The sequence below is a fragment of the Periplaneta americana genome, chromosome 12 (genome assembly GCF_040183065.1).
Source record: "Periplaneta americana isolate PAMFEO1 chromosome 12, P.americana_PAMFEO1_priV1, whole genome shotgun sequence".
NCBI lineage: Eukaryota > Metazoa > Arthropoda > Insecta > Blattodea > Blattidae > Periplaneta > Periplaneta americana.
Genome location: NC_091128.1, coordinates 91,544,959 through 91,571,322, shown reverse-complemented (window position 1 = coordinate 91,571,322; position 26,364 = coordinate 91,544,959). Strand labels below are relative to the sequence as shown.

General features: G+C 37.3%; 1 protein-coding gene across 4 annotated transcripts in view; it reads left to right on the top strand.

Annotated features, from left to right (window-relative positions):
• Positions 1-26,364, top strand: part of LOC138710684 (monocarboxylate transporter 14) — a 594,707-nt gene that overhangs the window by 526,304 nt on the left and 42,039 nt on the right. For all 4 annotated transcript variants that reach the window (XM_069841745.1, XM_069841747.1, XM_069841748.1 and 1 more), the window contains exons 4-5: positions 6,278-6,483; positions 17,470-18,231. In XM_069841745.1, coding sequence (XP_069697846.1) covers positions 6,278-6,483; positions 17,470-18,231 — 968 coding nt within the window. The remainder of the gene's footprint in view (positions 1-6,277; positions 6,484-17,469; positions 18,232-26,364) is intronic.

Sequence of the window (26,364 nt, the reverse complement as noted above, 5' to 3'; positions counted from 1 at the left end):
ATTAATGTAATAACTATGTAAGCAATTGTATTCAATTAGAATTAGAGTCTGGCTGGGAGGAAGAGAAGGCCTGCTGGCCTTAGCTCTGCCAGATTAAATAAATAAATTATTATTATTATTATTATTATTATTATTATTATTATTATTATTATTATTATTCCTACAATAACTCCTATGTACAAAATATGAAATTTTTCAATAGGAAGAAAAACATATTTATTCTTCTATGACAATAGTGCATAGGAGATTGTGAATTCTTACATTTTCGAAAGAAAGGAATATAATTACATATAGAAGATTTTATTATTAAATTTGCTGTATCACTAAGTTACTTAATAGAGCAAAAATCTGAAAATCGATAAATATGTCAGATAGGAGTTATTCCCGGAACAACGACGATATATTGTGTAAAATTTTGAATATTGTTAATTTGTATATTGATTTTGCCATTATAATTGTGTCATTGTAACGTCTTGTGACGTAGGAAGAACATTTTCTTAGCTTAAACAAATTTTTATTGACAGTTATGGTAAAAGATACGAATTTAATAATCTCAGAATATATATTTTTGTTCACCGTAACGGAGATGATTTTGTTAAATGAATTAATTGCATATATTTTATTTATAGAGTATATACAGTTAATGTGTATCATGTTTACTATTAGGTTCTATAATCTATTATATATGCTAGTTCAGTATTATCATCGATTTAATTATATTTCCTGTCAAATGTAGCACTACTATTTTGTAGAGCGCTAGTTTCGCAATGTTAGTGCGTTTATGTGGCTAAAAAGTGGTAGGACAGACCATTTCAATTTAGTAGCAATCCCACTTACAGTTGTCATGATCCATTATTATTATTATTATTATTATTATTATTATTATTATTATTATTATTATTTACCGAACTAGATTTTACCTTTCGTAGCTCCCGACATAAGTATTTAAGGTTAGAGCTTGAACCCTGAAATTCCAGGATTTACTAACCGATAACTTTCCTAACTTGTTTGCGAACGAAAATGCGCTGGCTGGTTATGACTGAAATACGAACAGCACAGTCTCTCCAATAAATGCAGGCCATCGCATGGACAATGCTCGATGCATTCGAATCTTTATTTCGCAAGCAACATTAATTAATAACACCTTAATCCTTACGTAAACAGCCGTTTCCATGTTTATTCCGTCCCTAGAATTGAATTCTTGGTAACTTGTATAAGACCCCACGTCACGTAGACTACAATATTGATTAAAGATTATAATCTTCCCCATCTCTCTTTTGACGAAGATGCATATACTCTGGCCCATTTCTTGACGCTACTGGTAAGAAGCTCTCGGAATTCCAGCTATATCTTAGCGGATTACAGAGCAGGAAGCTTGTAATCCTATGTAATCGGTCTTCACTGTGCAAGGAACTCAGTTCTTATAGCTGCACCACGTACACAGTAATATGCCACTACGCAACACTTCTAGCGCATATGCCACCCCTATGATATCATTATATCCCTTATCACGTATACCTACAGGTTCTTTCGTAAGTAACGAGTCTATAAAAAAATTAACTATTTTGGATAGTTTTTTGAAATGATGTTCATCCTCACGAGAAAGAACCCTTCCCGGTGCCGTACAGTCGATTTGGAAACAAGCACCCCCTACCCCGCCGCCAGAGCTATTAAACGAAGGAATGGTTAGTGTTTTAAAACTTTATTAAAACACATGTAAAAACAGTTTCAATTGTTGACAAATTATGGTGTACAATTTTCAAAATGTCTTCCCTTTATTTTCGTAACCAAACTCTTCGGTACGCCAGCACCATGTTAACCGAATCAGTAAGATTATACAATAGCCCATGTTTTTTTTTCTTCATGTACCAGTACTTCAAATATTGGGTAACATTATAAACAGAGTGGCAAATGTGGTGCGAGAATGTTAGTAAAATAGAAGAGGAATACTGAGGACGGACGGACTGATGGACGACCTATAGCAGCCAATCTCCCACTGAACATCATTAAAACCTCTCAAATCCGTCCGTAGTGTGTTAAGTACTCGTACATCGCATTACTGTTTACATGGCATAGTGATACCATGACTTACTCGTAGGACACTTCAAATTTTAAGACGAGTAATTTCGACTGATGTTTTTGAGATTATTATTATTATTTTATTATTATTATTATTATTATTATTACTTACAAATGGCTTTTAAGGAACCCAGAGGTTCATTGCCGCCCTCACATAAGCCCGCCATCGATCCCTATCCTGTGCAAGATTAATCCAGTCTCTATCATCATATCCCACCTCCCTTAAATCTATTTTAATATTATTCTCCCATCTACGTCTCGGCCTCCCCAAAAGTCTTTTCCCTCCGGCCTCCCAACTAACACTCTATATACATTTCTAGATTCGCCCATACGTGCTACATGCCCTGCCCATCTCAAACGTTTGGATTTTATGTTCCTAATTATGTCAGGTGAAGAGCACAATGCGTGCACTTCTGCGTTGTGTAACTTTCTCCATTCTCCTGTAACTTCAGTCCTCTTAGCCCCAAATATTGTCATAAGAACCTTATTCTCAGACACCCTTAATTTCTGTTCCTCTCTCGAAGTGAGAGTTCAAGTTTCACAACCACACAGAACAACCGGTAATATAACTGTTTTATATATTGTAACTTTCAGATTTTTTGACAGTAGACTAAATGACAAAAGATTATTATTATTATTATTATTATTATTATTATTATTATTATTACAGTTAATATTCCTTCGGATAAAGTCACTTACGTGTAGAAGATTATCCTGGTGAAAATTATGCAATGATGTTACAGGAAATGAGAACAAAAAGGCGAGTAAAAAACATGGGAATGAGAATTAAAAAAAAAAAGAAGAAACTAATTTTTTATTTTTTAATGTTCAAAAATTAAAACCAGAAGAAAAAATAAAAGTAATTTACTGCTCTCCACATTCTTTGAAATCTATTGTACTGAGTATGAACTGTTTCCAGAAATACAAGGCCTACAGCGTCATCTTAAAAAATCATCATGGTTAAATGAAATGTTCACGGGGCCATCGCTACATCTAGTCTCCACGTAGGCCTATCATCTAATTGACTACCTGGAACACGTCCGTGCCCCGGGGCAGCCGGGTGCAACACCACTCCTCTCAATAATTAATTTCCCTCTGGGTCCTCCGAATTCCCTCCGTTCCGACTTCACCCGACACAAGGAAATGTCAATAAAGAAGCGGTGAAGCAAGTGGCGGTCTCTCCAGTTTCGTGAAGGAAGTTTCTAGTTTGATTTCCTCGCTGCAGACGATGGCGTTCTCGGAAATGAAGGATGGTTATTTGCTGATTCTAGGAATCCAAGTACTTTCTCCCCAGGAGGAGAATTTTCAGTGTCCAATCAACTTGGGAAATTACGACTCTGAGGTTATGTGTATATTATTGAATTCGCAGAATAGGCGCATATCTATATTTCGAACCCCACGCAACCATCCTCTCCTCCATCTTCAACTTCTCCTTCACTTCACTGCTTAGGCTATGAGTTTTGTTTAAAATCTCTGTATTTTCCAGTATTAATTTTACTTACATTAAGTCTAATTTTTCGTTTCTGACATAAAGCTACACCTTTCTCAGCTCTAAGAATGGGGGGAGGGTTTCTTGAGAATTAACCGTCACATAAAAATGCAACACCCCAGTGGCGGCTCCTGCGTATTTCTTAAGTGGAGGAAAGAAGGTAACAGGAGGAAATAACACCTTCTTGAAAGAAACATGCTACAAATTAGCCTACATGCACACATGTAAGACCAGGTAGTGTTGGGGTTGGCCTTCCCTTCTGTATAACAATAATCTGTTCTTGTAAACTGAGTTTACTAAATTTTCCATAAAATATAATGTTTTCACTTCCATTCATTGTTGAATAATTGCACAAATTAACAATTACAAGGAAATTTACCTTGCAGCATTTTTCGAGCACACTACAGCATTACACGTGTTGGAAGAGACTATAGCCACTAATACGTAATCGGAACCACGGAAATGGAAAATAATCTGAGGAAAGCGAGAACACTGCACCCACCCACGTGGTCTGTGTTGCCACATGTACATTTTACAAGTTCAGTATCACATGCTTTTGAAGAATATCAGTTCTTTTAAAGTCATACTACCATTATTATTCAAAGTTGCCGGTGCCCAATTTTTTATGTTAAAAATAATGTAGTTTGGAGTACCTACTTACTTTCAGTTTCAAATATATTTGTACAAAACTGACAACTTGGCTATTGCCCTGTCCAGTACACAATGAACGGAAGCGAATTTCAGGGACCAAAAAGATCTGCGATACTAACGTAGAACTACTTCCTCTTTGTTTTATATAAACACGACTTTAATTTTCATATATCCTTGAAAGTTTCAAACCATGAATAGTAGCCTATATAAAGTCCAATGAAAAAAATTTTTGATTTATAATTAAAAAAAAAGTTTATATGGTGTCTTTCATAGCGTGCGTTAAAAGTGTTTTATTGTGCCTCCTCCTATATAGTTGTGTTATAGTCTGGTTGAATGCAAGAGCGTTAGATGGCAGCGGTAGCGAGCTTGCTGCATGACCAGTCGATTTCTATTTCCCGCCCATGCGCTGATTCAGAGGAGGATCTCCTCCCTTTCTGTTCATTTACTCGCTTTAAATCTCTGCTTCTTTCTCTGGCCGCTAGTGCGCTGTTGTCTATGTGTGTTAACTGCAACAAAGGAGGAATGGATTCGCTTTCCTCCACACAAACAATCTCGCATCTTTCTCACAGTTTTCTAGCAGCACATGAGCGCACATTGTTTAAAACTCGATCAACCGAGGTTTTCTTATAGCTGTGAACTTAAAAATTATCGAATCTTCCTTGAATTTCAAGGCACATATTTTATATGGTATTTGCTTTCAAAAGAAGAAAAATGTGAGGAGGACGTTCCTCCCTTCCCTCCCCCGAGGAACCGCCACTGCAACACCCTCTCCTTCTTCTTATTCTCTTTGTATTCTCCTTGTTCTCTTTGGATTTCTCTTGTTCTCCATGTATTCCCCCTATTCTCCTTGTCGACCCTTTTATCTCGTATTCATCTGCAAAACACTTTAGGAAATTATTATTGTTTATATTATAAAAAAGCACACATAGTTGTTTATCACTTAAAAATAGGCCTGCATAAAATTATAGGCCTAATTGTATTAAAGAAAATACTGCAGGACTTTAACAAGCATAAAAATCTGTAACCTCTGTTCAAATACGTATAAACTTTAATACTGTGATATTCAGCAACCCACATTAAATCCATTAAGTCTACAATGAATGACTGCACATTCTAAAATTTCTTCTCCTTTCGATTAAGCAATGCCTTGTATACAGAATGAACGGTAAGTAATGTCATTAATTTTGGGGTGTTTTTCTTTGAACAGTTTCAAATAAAAAAGTTTCATTTTTGCTCGTGATAAGTCAGAATCAAAGATATAACAAATTGAGAAACTTTGAAATAGTTCCGCTAGTTCTCAATAGGTGACACCATTTTTGTGGTGATTAAAAAAGTGTCGGGGCCTCGGGACGGGTAAAAAATCCTGATATAACTGATATTTGATCCTTGCGGTGAATTTCGGTGAAGTTAGAAGGACCTTATTAGTTAAATCCACTCTCCCCACCTCCACGCTGGTGCCCCCTGGAATCTTATTAAGATGTGAAAGAGAGAGTGGTGTGCGCAAAGCAACGGGAAGCTACCGCATTTACCTTTCCCAAGAGAAACTGCAAATATGACTAAGAGAAAAGCAGAAAATAGTGAAGACTGGAGAATGCTGAATTTGCAGTGAAAGACCTGCTCTTGGGCAGAACACTATGAAATTTATTTTAATTTCACAAGAAGTTACTCGTATATAAATAAAATGTGAAATATTGTGTGTATTGGCATGACCCTCGTCCACCAAACACGCAACTTTTATTAATTGTAATCGAGTCGGGTAAGATAGGGTGGCTTGTGTGTTTATAATGTGGTTGTATGTTTCAATTTCCAATAAAGATCAGCAAAAAACAGTTTGTCAGATTAAAAATCGACACCTAACCATGTTAACATCGTATTCTTTTTCTCTTATCTACTGCGCTGACTATACTGCACATGCCGTGTGCGTATGCTATCATCTATACCCCATAGTACATCCAACCTGTTTTCCTCACTCGGTGACCAAACGCTGGCCTTTAGTGGTAACTATAATATAGACACTAAAGATAAGAGTCGTTGTATACAATGTGTTGCTTGTTGCAGGCATCGGGTTCGGGCTGATCTACCTGCCTGCCGTGGTATGTGTGGGCTACTACTTCGAAACGAAGCGGTCGCTGGCAACGGGCATCGCTGTGTGCGGCTCCGGGTTCGGCACCTTCGCCTTCGCGCCTCTGGCCACTATGCTGCTGGAGAATTTCGACTGGCGTGGCGCCAACCTCATCCTCGCCGGCCTCATCCTCAACTGCGCCGTAAGTGTGCCTCTTACTTCAGTTGTTTCAATTATGAAAGAACTCTCCTTAGCGGAACGGATAGCGCTTCCTTTCTTTTAATAGAGCAGTGATGTCAAAGCAAGCGCATTTTTCTGGCCTTGACGTCGTGCGCGGGCATCAAGCGCTTGGTATGGAAGGAGGAATAGCAGCCTGTTGGATTAAGAAAACAGTGGTGCACAAACTTCAAACGGAACGTTAAATTTTATATCGTTATTTTTATATGGCTTATTTCTGTTTGATATTATCTGTATTGTCTTTAAAACAAAAGTACTAACACCAATTTCTTAACATTGCAATTGTGTTTTAAACATTAATAACATAATAAAGAGTTATGAAGGAATATTCACATAAATTCCTTAGTAGTACTAAGTGAATTAATCATATCATTCATAAAGAAAGTGATATTCCAAAAAAAAAAGAGATTGAATATGGCATGGTAAGTTTAAATTGATATTGATGGTATCTTTAGCCTTATAAAAGTAATCAATGAATTAATCAAAAAAATATTACAATAGAGAGCAAAGTTACCTAGATACTGTATATGTTTTAAGTGTAATTAATATTTCATAACAAAACTCTGATCGCATTATGCTTTTAAGGTGATATTGGTGAGCAACTTCCTATCATCAGAATATTAAATTATTTTCTCGAAATCTGCTGAAGCTATAGAGCTGACATTTTTACAACACATGGGCACATATCTTTGGCTTATGATGTAACAGTAGTTGCTTTTTAAATTCATTTCCTTACAAACATTTCCCATGCGAATATTTTCAAAATTTGTAATACGCTATCTTCAGTAATACGTATTTACGGTATATTAGATTTACGAAAACATTTTTCACTACCTGTAAGACTACTAAATAAATAGACCTATATTTGAAAATTTCACTTTCCTATAAAAAAAAAGTTGAGGAAATATTTATTTTGAATAAAAAAAAACAAACTTGTGAAAAATGAGCATTAAAATTAAAACTCACATTCTTATAATGCACTTATACTTCTCAGACAAATCTAAAAATAAACATGGATACAGTTTTAATAAGTTCTCTTCCCTTCATCCATTGAATCAGTGCTGGCCATCCCTGAATATAGCTCGACCAAACGGCATATATTACCTCTTTCGTCTGTCTCTTTCCTTTCCGCTGTAAAGCGCTCAGGCTCTCCTGAGCTCTAAAGAGCGCTTGCTCCTATGGGCATCATTTGACATGACTGCAATAGACAGCCTATACCCAATCCGTTGCGACTATGCATCTGACAGTTATTTGTGTTGGCAACACTTCACATGAAAAAATTGAAGAACGTTGCGCTGTAGCCTTCTGAACCAGAGTATGGCATGTTCTATCAGCTGCTGCTACTGCTATGTTGTCGGTTTGGTTTCATGCTTTGTTACATGGTATTACTGCCACGTGCGTAATTTATATAGTGTTGTAAATAATTTGTAGGACAACTGTGATATGTCGCAAAAAGGATGTCGTTCGGCGAATAACTCGCCGAATAAGAATCCTCGCATAAAGGCGTAGTGTCAGAATTGTTCGTCAGCTGTTGTGTAGTGGTCATTGTGACAACGGCGCATCTCTCGTTACCAACATTATGCAAAGCTGCCGCGTGCATAGTTACAACGGCTTGGGTGTAGCTTAGAAATGGTACAAAAATTGGAGAAATTTTCGAGGTACATTTGTTTCCACTGTCATAATTTGGTACCAACTATATTAACACAACCGTTGTCAACATTATCATCACACCTACTTCAACTATATCAAGAACCCATGAAGAAAAAAGTGGAGAACTAGGCCTAACAACAAGGGGTGATACCTATATGAGTATTTGCCGTTTTGTCTCTAAGATATTATAAAAAAGACTGTCCCCTTATTCCATCATAATGTAACCTCAGTATGTAAGTTACAACTTCGATCTGTTCTGGTGTGCTTAAACACCGTTCTTTAAAACCGTAGTAAAATCAGTACAGAAAGCCGTGTAAAAAATCAGCGCTCTATCCTGGATACACTGACACGTAGAATACGTCACCCAGTTACGTCAATGAAACTACAGTTGTGTTATTGTGAATGTTTTATTTTTGTTTTGCGTTTACAGATAGAGACTATGGGCCCATAATAAGAAAAGTAATTAATGAATGACAAACAATATACTGCATTTTCTCTTCATATGAAGAGACAATTTAAAATTGGGTCTAGCTCACAACAAATTTTTTACTCAGAATGTATCGAATGTATCTATTATCACTTTAATATTCAGAATTAGCGATTAAAAATCAAACGAAAGGTGACAGATCTGTAGCTGCTCTCGATGGCGAGATATTATTAAGAGAGTCTAATTTACTAGTAGAGTCAGAAAGTATCGGAACTTCGGGTGGCAACGCCGTGCTATATAGGCAACTTCTCTGTCTTGTCCGTATGGTATGTGACCTACTCTCCAGGCGTATAGACTCAGTGCGAACATATACATATACCTTTGTTGCAGATGGCATAGAACTATTTATTTACACAACACCGCCTTCGAAGTACCCCCCCGGGCAGTGTCACACTTCTGCCAGCGTCCATACCACTTCTCGAAACATTCCTGCAGCCCATCTTTGGTCACTTCCGTGAGAGCTCTTGTCGCATGAATTTTCACCTCTTTGGCTGACGCAAACCGCCGTCCCTTGAGTAGGAAATAAGTAGAAATGTGCTGGAGCAAGATCTGAAGAGTATGGTGGCTGTGGGAGGACAGGTATTTTGTGTTGTGCGAGGAATTCGTTCACCAAGAGCAACCGATGTGCTGGGGCATTGTCATTATGGAGAACTCAGTTCTGTCCTTGCCACAAATTGGGTCTTCTTCGTCGAACTTCATCACGAAGACGCCGAAGAATTGCAACATACGCCTCCTTACTGATAGTTCGACCCTCAGGAATAAACTCGAAATGTACGAGATCCTGGATATCGGAAAACACTTCAAGCATTACTTTCCCTTTTGATTGGTCGGCACGGAATCCCTTTTGCCGTGGTGAGCCGGGAGATTCTACGTTGAAGGCTGCCACTTTGGTTGCGGGTCGTAAAGGAAACACCATGTCTCGTCACCTGTGATCACTCTGTGCAAGAGAGTTGGATCCTGGTCCACCCTGTCAATCAGGTCTCCACTAACCAGTTGCCGCTCTTCCCGCTGCTCATCTGTTAGACTTCTTGGAACAACGTGCTCACACACACGTTGCATTTTCAAATCATTGTGGAGAATGGACTACACAGAACCATGGCAAATGCATAATAATAATAATAATTTTTGGCAGTGGTCAAAACAATTATTAGAAGATGTCAAAAGGTGTACTGAAATTTGTGAAGATAACATTAAATATTTGGAAGTCGGAATTACAAAAGAATGAGACAGCGATTCTGAAATAATAAAGAGAATAATTAAAGATCCATCAGCAATAGCAATGCTGAACGAAATTTTGTGGGACAAACAAATATTAAACGAAACTAAAAATCAGTATTTATAAATCAATAGGTACAATGATTTCGGCATATGGATGGAAATAGGTTGCAAAAGAGGAGTTTAGAATGGGTCCAAACAAGGAAGAAAAGAAGAGAAAGACCTAAGAAAAATGGCTGGAGGGAGTTACTGACTTGGTGAAAGCGAGAGGACTGGTGACTGGGAAAATACAGGCTAAATGAATGAAGGAAGAAAGTTCCAATTGTACGTATAAAAATTAGGCACAGGGAGATGTTTCTGCAACATTTTTGATAACGTTTTTCTTTAGTACAATTATATGGTATTGCCAGAGGTAATGGACACAAAATAATATATGACCCTGTCAACTTTCGAGTAATATTGTCAGAATTCAGCTTGCAAAGTACGAAATGTTGGGAGAAAGTGAGTTTCCATACGTGGATGCAAAATTATAAACCTTTATTACAACACATCTACAAAAACGTGAAATCTCATACCAGTATAATCTGCTTATTTAAAAAATACCCTTCACTCCTTTTTGATACGATATACGCTATCCATATGTCTAGTGATTTATCCCTTGGCGTGACAACATTGAGTGGATTAAGTCTGAAGCTGCATTGGGGTAGCGTTGTTGCTGAAACCACAACTACTGCGCCCCTAAATCCACCCCAGTGTAGAATTTACGTGGTTGATATTTGACAGCGTTTGATGCATGGCTAAAAGCTCCGTAATTTATATAGCATTCACGGATGGGACCGTTGTCATGGAGACGAGTCTCAAAAACAAGATACGTTCCAACATGGTCCTTAATAATGATATATTACACACTCTAAATTTCAGCTCTTTATAATGTAATTTTTGTCCCTTACTCAAAGAAATGCCTCTCTTATTTGTCAGCTGGCTCACACATCTGACAGCTTGTCACTCCAGGGCTTCAGGTTTAGATGCAGGACAGATATTGTGAGATTTTTTTAATAAGGCGACTGTAGAAAGCCTTTCTCCGAATACTTTGGGCTGCTTCTGCTATTCTCAGTCTGCCATTGATCTTTGATTATTTGATATCGAATGTTAACATACCAAAATTGTGTTGTATACAGGGTGTCCCAAAAATAAACAGCGGGACTTCAGGAATGCGTACAAATGAACCACAGAAAATGAAGCCAAAAATGAAAGAATATATTGGAACGAGTGCGAAAATGCAGGACAAGAAGAAAAAGGCATTTTCTAACCTCTCTTCTGCAGTTCAGTTACAAAGTGTCAACGATTTAGTGGATGTTCCTACACCGCCGACAGTCAACGGACAATTAACGAGTGCAATGCATGATCCAACTGGTGTTGGCAATTTAGAATTAAATCATAGCTCACTATGTAAACACTTTAAATCAAATAGAAGTGCCCATAAATTATTTGGAGAGCAATTTATAAACAATTAATTTGATTTTGTGCTTCATTCTTTGTATATATTATGTTGGTTAACATAAACCAGTCCACCGCTATAGTCGGCCTGGTTGGCTCAGTTGGTATAGCGCTGGCTTTTTATGGCCGAGGTTGCGGGTTCAACCCCAGACCAGGTCGATGGCATTTCAGTGTGCTTAAATGTGACAGGCTCATGTCAGTTGATTTACTGGCATGTAAAAGAACTCCTGCGGAACAAAATTCCGGCACACCGGCGACGCTGATATAACCTCGGCAGTTGCGAGCGTCGTTAAATAAAACATAACATTTTTTTTTCCACCGCTGTGGAGTAACGGTTAGCACATCTGGCCGTGGAACGAGCGAGCCAGGGTTCAAATCCTGGTTGGGACAAGTTACATGGTTGAGGTTTTTTCCGAGGTTTTTCCTCAAGCTATTAAGAGCAAATGCTGGGTACCTTTCGACGTTGAAGCCTGCACTCATCTCCCTAGCATTATCATCTTCATCTCACTCAAGACTCCAGATAACCACAACAGTTGATAAAGAGTCGTAAAATAACCAATTAAGAAACAAAAATCAATTGTCCCTTTTTGAAATTCTGAGAAGTGATGAGCATAAAAGTATTAAATCTAATCCTAATTTGTCGTCTCTCATTGCATGATCATTTGTATTTCCTTTTTATCAGTATTTCCTTTTCATCCTCTGGTTAAGCGAAAGAGGAGGCTCATGGCCTTAACTCTGCCAGAAAAAATTAAGCATTATTATTATTATTATTATTATTATTATTATTATTATTATTATTATTATTATTATTATTATCAATGGCGGCTCCTGCATATTTTTTAAGAGGAGGAAAGAAGTTAACAGCACGAAATGACACCTTCTTGAATGAAACATGCTACAAATTAGCCGACATGCATACATGTAAGACCAGGTAGTGTTGGGGTTGGCCTTCCCTTCTGTATAGCAATAATCTGTTCTTGTAAACTGAGTTTCCTAAATTGTCCAAAATATATTATGTTTTCACTTCCATTCATTGTTGAATAATTGCGCAAATTAACAATTACAAGGAAATTCACAACCTCGTAGCATTTTTCGAGGACACTACAGCATCACACGTATTGAAAGAGGCTAGCTACTAACTCGTAACCGGAACTGTTTTACGGAAATGGAAATGGGAATGGAAAATAATCTGAGGAAAGCGAGAACACTGCACCCACCCACGTGGTCTGTGTTGCCACATGTACATTTTACAAGTTCAGTATCACATGCTTTTGAAGAATGTCAGTTCTTGTAAAGTCATACTATCATTATTGTTCAAAGCTGCCGGTGGCCGATTCATTTTTTATGTTAAAAATGATGTAGTTTGGAGTACTTATTTTCAGTTTCAAATATATTTGTACAAAATTGACAACTTGGTTGTTGCACTGTCTAGTAAAAATGAATAGAAGTGAATTTCAGGGGCCAACTACGTAGAACTACTTCCTCTTTGTTTTACATAAACCCGACTTTAACTTTCAAATATCCACGAAAGTTTCAAACCATGAATAATAGCCTATATAAAGTTCAATGAATAATATTTTTGATTTATAATTTTAAAAAAGTTTTCATGGTGTTTTTCATAGCGTTGCGTTAAAACTATTTTTGTTGTGTCTCCTCCTAGATGTGTTATAGTCCGGTTGAATGCAACATCGTTAGGTAGCAGCGGTAGCGAGCTTGCTGCACGACCAGTCTATTTCTATTTCCCGCCCATGACCAATTCAGAGGAGGATTTCCTCCTTCGCCGTTCATTTACTTGCTTTAAAACTCTGCTTCTTTCTCTGGCCGCTAGTGCGCTGTTGTCTATGTGTGTTAACTGCAGTAGAGGAGGAATGGAGTGCCTTTCCTCCACACAGATAATCTCGCATATTTCTCACAGTTTTCTACAGCACATGAGCGCGCGTCGTTTAAAACTCGATCAATCGAGGTTTTCTTATAGCTGTGAACTTAAAAATTATCGAATCTTCCTCGAATTTCAAGGCACATATTTTATTTGGTATTTACTTTCAAAAGAAGAAAATGTGAGGAGGACGTTCCTCCCTTCCTTCCCCCGAGGAACCGCCACTGATTATTATTATTATTATTATTATTATTAATTAAAAAGATTGGAAAATGAACTAGGCACCCTACCCTCGTATTTTTTAGTTGGTTATTTAGCGACGCTTTATCAACTACCGATACTGCGTTATATAGCGTCGATGGGATTGGTGATAGCGATATGGTATCTGGCGAGATGAGACCTAGGATTCGCCATAGATTGCCTTACATTCGTCTTACGGTTGGGAAAAACCTCGGAAAGAAACCAACCAAGTAATAAGCCCAAGCGGGAATCGAACCCGCGCCCGAGCGCAACTCCTGATCGGGAGGTAATCGCCTCAGCCGACCGACCTACGCTGGTGGCCCACCCTCATCTCCTGGCTTAGTTGCCTCATGAGTGATGCCTTATTGGTGTCACTTAATGAGGTTAAAACCTGTCTTCGGACAGTTGACTAAACAACTACACATTTACAGCTTAAGAAGTTTTACATCTGCCTCGAGTAGAGACTACACGCTCGTTTTTTTTTCTTTAGAGTTGACAGCTTTTGTGTTATATTGGAAACATTTAACTTGCGTCTTATTGTTATTGACTTTCGTTGTTTACTGGAGGAAATTACAACAATAATGGATTACTCGCGTGAAATGTCATATATGCACTGCAGTTATAGTCTTGTAGGTGGGAATGCATTAAGTGCGCGTGAAATTTATTCATGAAGGTTTCTCAACACGTGTTTACCTTGTTGAAGAACTTTCACACAAATCCGACAGCCTGCGAGAGAGAGAGAGAATCATTTGAGTGGAGATCTATAGACGTTAGAAGACCGAAGGAGGCACAAAATATACATTAATTATACATTAGTATATTACTTGTGTATGGAGTTGACTCTTACAACACAAACAAAAAGAGTTTATGATCTATGTACAGTATGTTCTTATGGACTTATACTAACGTTGCATGGATAGGAATACGCCTATATCTGATACCAATATGCACCAAAACAATCAGTAAGTTACTGAAAATGGATACAGCATTTTACTAATTAGTATTCTATAAACTGCCGTTAAGTAAAGCGCTATAATAAACTGGAATAGCTATAAACATACCTTTGTAAAACAATATTCCATGTCCACTGACGTCTTTTTTGACATAGAATACGTCTTTGCTCGCACCGAGTATGGTCACCCTTTCCGGAATCCGTGTCAAAGAATAATGACAATTTAAAATGCTTACTGTAACAAGACGATGGTCCACACCTGTGGAGTAACGATCAGCGCGTCTGGCCGCGAAACCAGGTGGCCCGGGTTCCAATCCCGGTCGCGGCAAGTTACCTGGTTGAGGTTTCTTCCTGGGTTTTCCCTCAATCCAATACGAGCAAATGCTGGATAACTTTCGGTGCTGGACTCCAGACTCATTTCACCGGCATTAGCACCTTCATCTCATTCAGATGCTAAATAACCTAAGATGTTGATACAGCGTCGTAAAATAACCCAATAAAATAAATTAAAAATAAAATAAATAAATACAGTGGAGTCAAGAAATTCACTAATACTATAGAATGGATGGTTGATTAACCAGTTATACAAAACAGATTTAAATTGTCTCTAAGTTGCATCATGCGCCTTTTGTGGTAACTTATTAAACATTGTTACAGCAATAGAATTGAACCATTTCTGGACTTAAATCTAACTCTAGGTTCTGAAAGGCAATAATCGTATCTTGTATTATAGTGATGAACTTCTGTTTTAGGGTGATAAGTATTAAGGTTTTTCTTAATTTTCATTAGACACTGAAATATATATAAATTTATGACAGTTAAAATTTTTCTTTAGTAAATAGTGGTCTACAGTGAGCGTCATACCCTAAATGCGTATAGTGTTTGTTTGTTTGTTTGTTTGTTTGTTTGTTTTTTTTGTTGTTTTTTTTTTTTTTTTTTTTTTTAAGAATCTTGGATATGCTACTGGTATTTCCCAAATATATTAAAAAAGGCGTAATAAGAATTTATGAGGTAGAATTCTGGTATTAAAGGTTTTAGATGTCTTAATAAGTAAATTACCCTTGATAGCCTAATACTTAACAAATTAATATGTTCATCCCATGCTAGTTTAGAATCCGATACAAGTCCTAACAATTTTACCTGTGACTGAGCTTAAGCGTTCAATGTATTTTTCAATGAAAATATTATATTTTGAGTTTTATTTAAATTTAGACCGAAACCAATTTACTGCAGTATTATATGATTTTTTCTTTATTGAATTCAAAATTTTTATATCAGTATGTGATGAATAAAGAGTTGTGTCATCTGCAAATAATACAGATCTTTGTAAAACAATATTCCATGTCCACTAACGTCTTTTTTGGCATAGAATACGTCTTTGTTCGCACCGAATATGGTCACCCGTTCCGGGATCCGTGTCAAAGAATAATGACAGAATTTAAAATGCTTACTGTAACAAGACTATGAGCCACAGATGAATGGTAATGTTATTAGTAGAGTCCTGCGTTTGGTTACTTTGAGTACAAGTTAGATTCACATGGATCATACTAGCTTCGCTTGCAAAAGATGGCTCTGGCTCGTCTTCCCGCTCCATTTCATCTGTAACATCTGCTTATTTGTATAGGGCAGTAGAGGCACTGAACAATGAGAATGCTACTCACGTACAAAGTATACTGTTATGTGTACTTAATAACAAGCGAAATATTTATTTAAAACCATCTTATGGACAACATAAGATTATTCTCACAATAAGCAAAACGCATCTAGATTCTAGATAGGCCTACTGTTTTCTTTCACAATATATTTTTCACCCAAAAAGTAAAATCCAATACTCATTATTTTTCGCCTATTTACAGAGATTTGAATATTTAAATTGCTTTCAACTGGCTGAAATTCCAAGATATGTTAAAACTAGAATATTTTCGCAGAGCGTAGACTTGTTTTGGATCAAAAGAATGCAAGAATAGCATGAATTTACAAAAGAAGCTCTTAAATTTGTAATAACAATTGCAAATTAAGTTTCTCGACTGTTATTGTCATCGAAACAGAAGCGCGAAATCTCCTTGAACTTGAAAATGATATTATTGTGTGTGTATCAAATACAGAGTCCAGATTTGAGAAGATACTTTCTCAAAAACAAGCGCATTTATCACATTAATCGTTCTTTTTTCTTTATAACTGCTGAAACATTTTTTAATTTTATTTTCAACGTTTATGTTTCTAAATACAGCATAAGTGTGTGCTAATGAGCAGGCTTAGGATCCGGGACACTTTAGCAACCAATGTACGCACAGTTTGACTATATAGTTCCTTAAACATAGTAAACAGACATACTGTGAATGTAAACAATGTGTACTGACAAATACTACAACTGGCAGTTATTTTCTGACTGTTACGTTGGCAGGAATGATTTGGTTTACAGTAAAGCAAACTGATGAAAATGCAAATAGCTAAGTAAATACATTTTTAGGTTAGGTCTCATGAATCGTAAACTCTTATTGTCAAAGCAATAAATTTCATGTTGCCTGACAAAATAAATTGTAATATTAGATCATACAAATCCTAATCACCAACACAATATGCGAGAAGACTAGAAAGAAAATATACTATTTCCTAAATAAATTATTGAATCATTTACGAAATACCTCACAACATAAAAATGAGATGTGGTAAATAAGCAAGACATTGTTATTGTTATAACTATATTATTATTATTATTATTATTATTATTATTATTATTATTATTATTATTATTATTATTATTATTATTATTATTTCAGTACGTAGCATTGTGATTTTACCCTCTTTGGTGATAGCTGGTATTAGATGGCAACACTGAAGGAACGGCCAAATTAGCCTTTTAGGAAATACTCTTACGTTATCCTCAGTCTTAAGTTGACTCGGATCCTAAACCTGCTAATGACGTATTTATTCTTATAATTTATTTCGCGGCCTCCCTCAGCTCTTCGCACGACACACACTTTGGGAACTACTGGTATGCTATATCATACATTTCTTCCTTTACTTCTTTTAGGTATTTGGAGCCATGATGCGTCCACTGGAGTATCCGAAAGGTCCCAGGTGCAAACCGCTGCTTCAACGAATGGCGGAAGAGAAACGCTTCCAGATGGAGCGTGGTTCCATCGGAGGGTCTTACTTCATGGTGCAGTTACCTGACGGCAGCATGGAGAAGAGACTGAAGATGCCGATCAACATCGACCCTGGCGTGCACTCCAGCTTCAACCTGGACCAGCTGGTGCCCGGTACGCCTCTGACACCAGTACCAACGGTACCAACATTGCCGACTATCTCAGAAGTGAAGGTGCCAGACCATAGCGGCTCCAGCGGTGCCTCCAGTACCGGCAGCACCACAGAACTGAAGAACGGGGAGAAGAAGAAAGGGAGACTCATAGAAGACGTGAAAGAAGAGGAGGAGAAGCAAGACAGCGTGAAGGAGAAGGAAAACAAAGAAGATAAGGAAAAGGACGAGAAGGAGAACGAGAACGGGTCGGAGTTCAACAACAGGGGGAACCTGCCCCGCAACGCGTCGCAGCCGGCTTTCACCACTCACGTGCAGGGGCTCCCCAAGAACGGCTCTGTGCCCTTCTTCGACAGGATCCGCAAGACGAGCGCTGGCGAGAGGTACAGACCCACGCTGGGGGCCATCAAGGTGTCCAGGGCCAACATCAACTCTAACGGCGACATCAGGAAGTCCCTGCATCTCAGACTGTCCAACTCTTCGTTCCTGGGGGGCAGCCGCAACAACAATTGCGACGAGATGTGGTCCAAAACTGATGTAAGTATTATCACACTATTTGTTTATACCCTGTCCAGCGAAAAAAATTAAGTAATGTAAACCATAGAACACCAATAGAATTGTTCACATGGCAACAAAGCAACAAACAAAAGAGTAGGTACTGCTAATCATAAGCAGAGTTAGGGGTGGGCATGGGGGCCACTGCCCTCCCAAACTTATCTGCATTTTTTTTTTCTATTAACGTTAGAAAATATTGAATTCAAAATATCTTTTTTGCTTTTATTTATGATTAAGTTTCTGTGCTTAAATTGACGATTTAATGTCTTCAGATCATGTGTCCGGACTATAATATTTATTTTAAGTTTCTGAATGTATAAGAATTGCTATACCTCATTTGAGGAATGGGAGCACTGTAATGTTTCTTTTGTAACAGCCTGTACTCATGTGTTAGAAGTCTAGAAGTGTTCAGGTCGCCACTTGGAGAAATATGAAAAACATACTGCACAACACTGCAGAGAAAAGAAAAGTGATCCCGGTATAATATGTAAACTTAGTGTTTAAGATATGAACACTAGTAACACATTAGACACAGAATTCATATGGAAGTCAATGTCTTTGATAGTTACATAAAAAATATAAAGTTCTCCGTTTTCCATTGGTGAATGCCCCAGTTTTGTCTTCAGCATCATTCATGCACGTTTATCAGTATCTTACAAATTAGAAGGTTCTAAGACTAGTTTTGTCCTGAACATATATTTTTCTCACAGGAATAGTAATGTTGTAATATGGGACAACCCTGTCCCACAATACCACCACTCATACCGTAACATAAAACTTTGGATAAATTTAATTTTCAATGCCATTTGATTTCCATGATGCTGGGAAATTCAGATCTATACCTCCTACTTTTTTACGCATAAAATAATACCTCTACCTTAATTTGTTACTGCGTAACATCCGAGAAAAGCACCCTCTGCAAAAAAACTTTTAACACTGGCGTAATGAACATGGTTCCCTCTCATGCACACCCTCACTCGATGGACTTACTGCATCCCATTGCAGACAAATACTAACCGAGGAGGAAAATATGTCACTGTACGTAACAGATAGCTCCAATAATTTCATAAAAACAGTGGTGTCCCATTTTACAACCCCGTCCCATATTACCACCTTCTTCTCTACTTATTGAACCTTTGCTTGGAAAACTTAGTGAAAGTTTCGGATTTAAATTACGTGATTGTGGGATCTTTGTACAGCCTCAGAAACAAAAAATAGTCCGATCTTTGAGCTCCTTACAAAGTACGATTCCCACCACAACGATTTAATAACGGTTTTGAACCCAGTATTAGGCCTATTTGAATAATGTTATATGAAGATATTTTATGATCGCTAGAGTTAAATTAAGTGTAGAATTGTAGACCAGCAATTACCTTGTGTGTTAAATTACAACCAAATCATGCGTAATATTCGTATTTTAAAAATGCTGGTGACAACCTTCAGCAGCTGGAAATTCTTTAAGCTTAATTACAACGCGGCAAGAGTCTCGACTATGTGACAATGGTTGCTTCCGGTTTAATTATTCCGAAGACTGAAAACAAGTATAAATACCAGAGCGAGATGGCTCAGGGCTAACGCATTGGACTCCCATTCGGAAGATCTCGGGTTCGATCCCCGGTGCCGACTAATCTAATTGAGTTTTTTCTTCGTTTTCCTCGGTGAATGTAACTAATTTTCGTTAAATAAAGACGAATTCTGAATTGGACCCCAATTAACACGGAATGATACACATTACAATAGCAACAAGCATTCCCAACAGTAAACTACAAACAGTGGCGATATGACCTAGAAGTTTTTTTATTAGTTGGTTTTTTAACGACACTGTATCAACGGCTCCATTATTTAGCCTCGATGGAATTGGTGGTAGCTAGCTGGTATTTGGCGAGATGAGGCCGAGGATTCGCCATATATTAACTGACATTTGCCTTACAGTTGGGGAAAATCTCTGAAAAACCCCAACCAGTGGGAATCGAATCCACGACCGAGCGCAACTCCAGATCGGCAGCAAGCGCCTCAGCCGACTGAACTTCGATTATTTAGTCATGACAGTCGCCGACAATGTGCGCCTGGGTCAAACGAGTCCATTAAGTTACGCCAAGGGGTTTCAAGTTAGTCAGTCGCTTCCATTCAGAGCGATCGGATGTCACGCATGCGGTGTCTTTCCAGTAGAGTTAAGCTGTACTGCATTTCTTTACTGACTTATTTTCTTATAAACTTACTCGTACTTAACAAATAGGACTGTCAAACCTTTCGTAACTTTTAAATAAAGCTCAAAATTTATTTAGAATTTTATAAATTAGAATCAACTTCCAAATCGCATTTTGAATTTCATGGTTAATTACAAAAGAAAAGTTAATAATAATAATAATAATAATAATAATAATAATAATAATAATAATAATAATAATAATAATGCATTGTTAGTTTTCTTCTCAATTATATTTATACAATTTAATTATATAAATTATTTCTCATATATTCCAATTAAAATTTTAACAGAAAAAGAGCAATTAATATAAAATTTATAAGTTTAAATAATAATAATAATAATAATAATAATAAGTTAATAATAATGATGATAATAATAATATGTCGAAAAGTGGCTAATTCATTTTATTTCGCGCAATTTTAATGCTGCATTCAACTTTGGTGGTAATTGTAATTCCGTGTACAGTAGAGCACCTGTGTTTGTAGCTTGTCAGTTTAAATATCCACTGTTGTCTTAGGTTGACCGTCATGTCTATCCCTTATTAATGGAGCGTCATTGCATGCACGTCTATTGTCATGTTGAAAGGTCCCAAAATAAATATAGAATAAACCCCTACAAGGATACGAAAAACCTTTGACAAACAGACATTGAAGGAATAGAGGCGATCAACTCAAAAGATGTTTACTACAGCATCGTCTGAAGCTAAGTCAATACATGTCGCAAACAAGTTGCGACAGAAGAGCAAGAGAGGGCTGGATTGATAAACACAAGGCCAACATAACAACAGATCCTATTATACTATGTCTCAGTCAGCTCACGGATACTTTATTCAAGGGGACTATATATTCCGATGGAATGCATTTCTGACGGAGACAGCTATTACTGGGCCCGTTATCCTCGTTTTCCTTTGTTATATTTATTCCATAATTGGTATATTAGTAAAAAACCCATTTCATGAAGCCTGAAGATCCTCTAAAGTGGTAAAGGGAATTAACTAAACGATTGTCCGGTTGACCGATCGATTGATTGATTTCATTATTTTCTGTTGATTGATTCTGATGGACTAATTATGAAATAATTTAATCTATACTAATAATAAATCTGTAGCCGAAATTTTTCTGGTAATTTTCGATTTTCCAAAAATAATTGGTCCTAACACATATAATTAACCACCCTGAAACCGAAAATCGCTTTTTTGAAATTTTTGTTTGTATGTCTATCTGTCTGTCTGTCTGTCTGTATGTTTGTTACCTTTTCACGCGATAATGGCTGAATGGATTTCGATGAAAATTGGAATATAAATTAAGTTCGTTGTAACTTAGATTTTAGGCTATATGGCATTCAAAATACATTATTTAAAAGCGGGGTTATAAGGGGGCCTGAATTAAATAAATCGAAATATCTCGCTTATTATTGATTTTTGTGAAAAATGTTACATAACAAAAGTTTATTTAAAAATAATTTGCGATAAGTTGTATTCCTTGAAAAATTTTGATAGGACTGATATTTAATGAGATAAATTAGTTTTAAAATTAAAATAACTGCCATCTAAGGCCGTATAATGAAATAAAAAACAAATGACTTCGTCTATAAGGGGCCATGGACAGCAACAATCGAAAGCTATGAAAGATAGCCTACAGAGAATGTCTCTATGTTTGTATGAAGTAATATCGAAAGCTAAATTAACCGATTTGTATAATTAATTATTATTTCATCATTGGAAAGTGTAGTTTCTCTAGATGGACATAATGTTATTACAGTAACTTCTGATATAATATAATGTAATGTAATATAATATAATATAATATAATATAATATAATATAATATAATATAATTAAGAAACATGTTAAAGGAATTGTCATTGCACGAAATGAGTGGTCTCTGGACCAAAATGATCGCATTTTAATTATTTGGATGCAATTTAAATTAATTAACATATTAAACGATTTATCCTTCTATCAAACATGAATATTCCCTGGATCAACTGTCCTATTTTAATTATTTAATTACTTTGTATTTATTTCTAACGGGTGCAGCGGAGCGCACGGGTACGGCTAGTATTCTAATAAACTTGTTCGTTAGTAGGTTGATTATTGTCTTATTGATTAACTTACGAATTATTATTGGTTAATATATTGATTAATTAATAGACTGACTGACGCGACCGACTACGACTGACCTGATGTGACTGATGACTCACTGACCTAATCTGATCGAACCAACCCCGACTGACCTGATATCACTGACTGAATGATGGCTGACTGACCTAATCTGATCGAACCAACCCCGACTGACCTGATATCACTGACTGACTGATGGCTGACTGACCTAATCTGATCGAACCAACCCCGACTGACCTGATATCACTGACTGACTGATGGCTGACTGACCTAATCTGATCGGCCCAACCCCGTCTGACCTGATATCACTGGCTGACTGACCTAATCTGATCGGCCCAACCCCGTCTGACCTGATATCACTGACTGACTGATGACTGACTGACGTAATCTGATCGAACCAACCCCGACTGACCTGATATCACTGACTGACTGATGATGACTGACCTAATCTGATCGGCCCAACCCTGTCTGACCTGATATCACTGGCTGACTGACCTAATCTGATCGGCCCAACCCCGTCTGACCTGATATTACTGACTGACTGACCTAATCTGATCGGCCCAACCCCGTCTGACCTGATATTACTGACTGACTGACTGACCTAATCTGATCGGCCCAACCCCGTCTGACCTGATATCACTGGCTGACTGACCTAATCTGATCGGCCCAACCCCGTCTGACCTGATATTACTGACTGACTGACTGATCTAATCTGATCGGCCCAACCCCGTCTGACCTGATATTACTGACTGACTGACTGACTGACCTAATCTGATCGGCCCAACCCCGTCTGACCTGATATCACTGACAGACTGACTGATGGCTGACTGACGTAATCTGATCGGCCCAACGCCGACCTCGTATCACTGACAGACTGATGACCAGGCTTCGAAACTTTGGACCCGATACAATAAGTTTACTGTGCATGCACTATAGGTTGTTGACTCGCTGCAGGTTGATAGAGATGTGTTGAGGTAACAACGTTGCTATTTAGAGTAGAGTACGGTAGTATGGGGAAACACACCCATAAGTACATTGTGAAAGTAAATGTACATTAAACAATGACAATGTCAAAAGAATGTGAAAAACATTTAATCTCCTGTCTTTTATAAGCACTTGTGTTTAATTATACACAGTGTTAATGGTGGAAATAAGCATATAGCAATTTTAATTTTTTCATTTATCCTATTGGTCGTCTTTAGAAAGTGCAGTTACAGTACCGAATTGTAATGTACCTACTACAAGATACATTCTCAGTGTCTCAAAGGTAATCTTTTTCGGTTATGAGCCAAACTTTGTACTGTAGAAAGCTGCGCTCTACGTCGCATGACGTGATAGGAGCAAAACGAAAAAAACCTAACATCATTGCAGTCTCTAAGAGACAGTCCTTTATTCTCCGTTATTTTTACATAAAATTGATTTCCACTTCTGTTTACACGTTCAGTAACCGGTGTACTTGATGTCTCATTAAGTCTCTGCATCATTTTCTAAATTAATTTGAGGGCTTCCGGCATCTCTTGCTCTGACTTTTCTAACAGTGTAATAGTTTCAGACACAGTTTGTATGAAAACCAAATTATTCATCAGAACCTTCAAATCCAGAACGTTTTCCTTTTCGTATTTGTTGGCATTCATTCTACAGTACTCCCACCCACTGTACGCTTTACTACTATACTCAGTACGCCGTTATGCGGATTTCCCACTCAACTGCTCTATTGGGTCCGAAGTCTCGAAGCCTGCTGATGACTGACTGACCTAAACTGATCGGCCCAAACCCCGTCTGACCTGATCTGACTGACTGACTTAATCTGATCGGACCAACCCCGACTGACTTGATCTGACTAATTGACTTGACTAACTGACCTAATCTAATGATAATAATAATAATAATAATAATAATAATAATAACAATACTAATAATAATAATAATAATAGTTTTATTTTCCCTGGCAGAGTTAAGGCCATCAGGCCTTCTCTTCCACTCAACCAGGATCAAATAACATACAGAAAAATACATACCGGTATACAAATATTAACTTAAAAATAATAATAATAAACATAATTAAGTAAAAAAGAGAGCTTGAATACATATACACTATCAGTATTAACTTTAAAATACCAGTAATAAAAAAAAATATATAATAAAAAAAGAGACTGAATACATAATCACAAACAGGAAAATACATTCTAGTATACAAGTATTAAATTAAAAAAAAAAAAAGAATTAATACATATGAATATAATCTCTCAACTAAAGGAATAGTAGAATTAGTATGATCAGCACAGCACGTGTTACATTGAGACAATGGCAATTACCTAGATATTGGTGTTAATGGAAAAAAATCTAATCTAATCTGATCGAACCGATCCCTAGTGACCTGATCTGACTGACCGACCGACCGACCGACTGGTCGGTTGATATCTGTTTGGCTTGCTGATGGATTGGTTGGGTGATCGGTTAGCTTATTTATTAACTGAATATAAGGCTTAATGCGGTATTTGTTATTCCTAACCATGAAATCTATTGAACTATACATGCGTCATTTCTGTTTTTTTTTATGTAATTTGATGTCTTGAATTAACTTCAGAAAAATGTTTGTTAGGTTATTCTGTAGTTGAACTTCTTCAGGATTACATTCCGAAAGCTTGTGTCTCGTAATAAGCTAATACTTCATACTGGAAGATGAAATGAGGGACTGTTTCTTCACCCTCACAATCTGTAGATACAATGGCATCTAACAGTATTCAGCCTACGAAGCTTCAGTATCCTATAATGAATCCCGTTACTGACATGATTCGTAGTCTGGCAAGTTGCAGAATATCAGGCGTGATGGAGTTATTCTCCCTGACAAATATCACGTGGTCCTAAGTAAAGAATTCTTCATTTCTGTGTCAGCAACAATTTTTGTCTCGAATAAGAGACAAAATTTCTTCGAAAGATTATTATCCTTAGATCACCATTACCTCATTGTCCATAGGCCATTGGCGTGGTCTAGGAATAACAAGCAGATCTCGTGCTCCGTGGCTGCGTCCGAACGTGGTTCAAATCCCACTTGGCTGTTGATTTCTGATTGGGTTTTTCCGAGGTCATCCCCAATTGTATAACGAATGTCAGGTAATCTTATGAAGAATTTCTGAATCGCATCAACAAAAATACTATCTTCCTATTTTGTCACTAATTCCACTTAAGCTTGATAACCTTGCGTTAGCTCAGTTGGTAGAGCAGCTGGCTACGAGCTGGAAAGTCCCAGAATCAATTCCAGAATATTTATCGTTATGAAAACTTCCAGAACAGGCCCAGGTTCAGTCACCTTCTGTCAGATTTGCCATCGGGTATTTTCCGGGGCAAAAGACGATTAGGGTTCAGTCTCAATTACACCTCCTCATTCTGTTGCCGATGTCATGAACGCATGTATCTTTATCTCCATGACCCCACGCGTATCGCGTCTATGGCTCAGGGCTAGGATATTGGCCTTTCAACCCGGTCACGTTGTGGTGGAGTTTGTGGTAGACAAAGAAGACATAGATTGATTTTCTCGTGGTACACCTGTTTTCATTTTTCATCCTACAAATAGCCTACTCTCCAACCCTTCATTTCATCTTATTATCTGCAAAAATAAGCTGGTGATGAAAATTCTAAGAGGTTGGAGATCCAAGCCCTGGGAGTTATTAATACCCGTCTTGTGATGGGATCTAGCTCTGTCAAGGCTGAGATAGGATTGAATCTACGAATGTCACTTGGGTCACCTAACTGGAATAATTAATTGCATATACAGGGTGATTCTA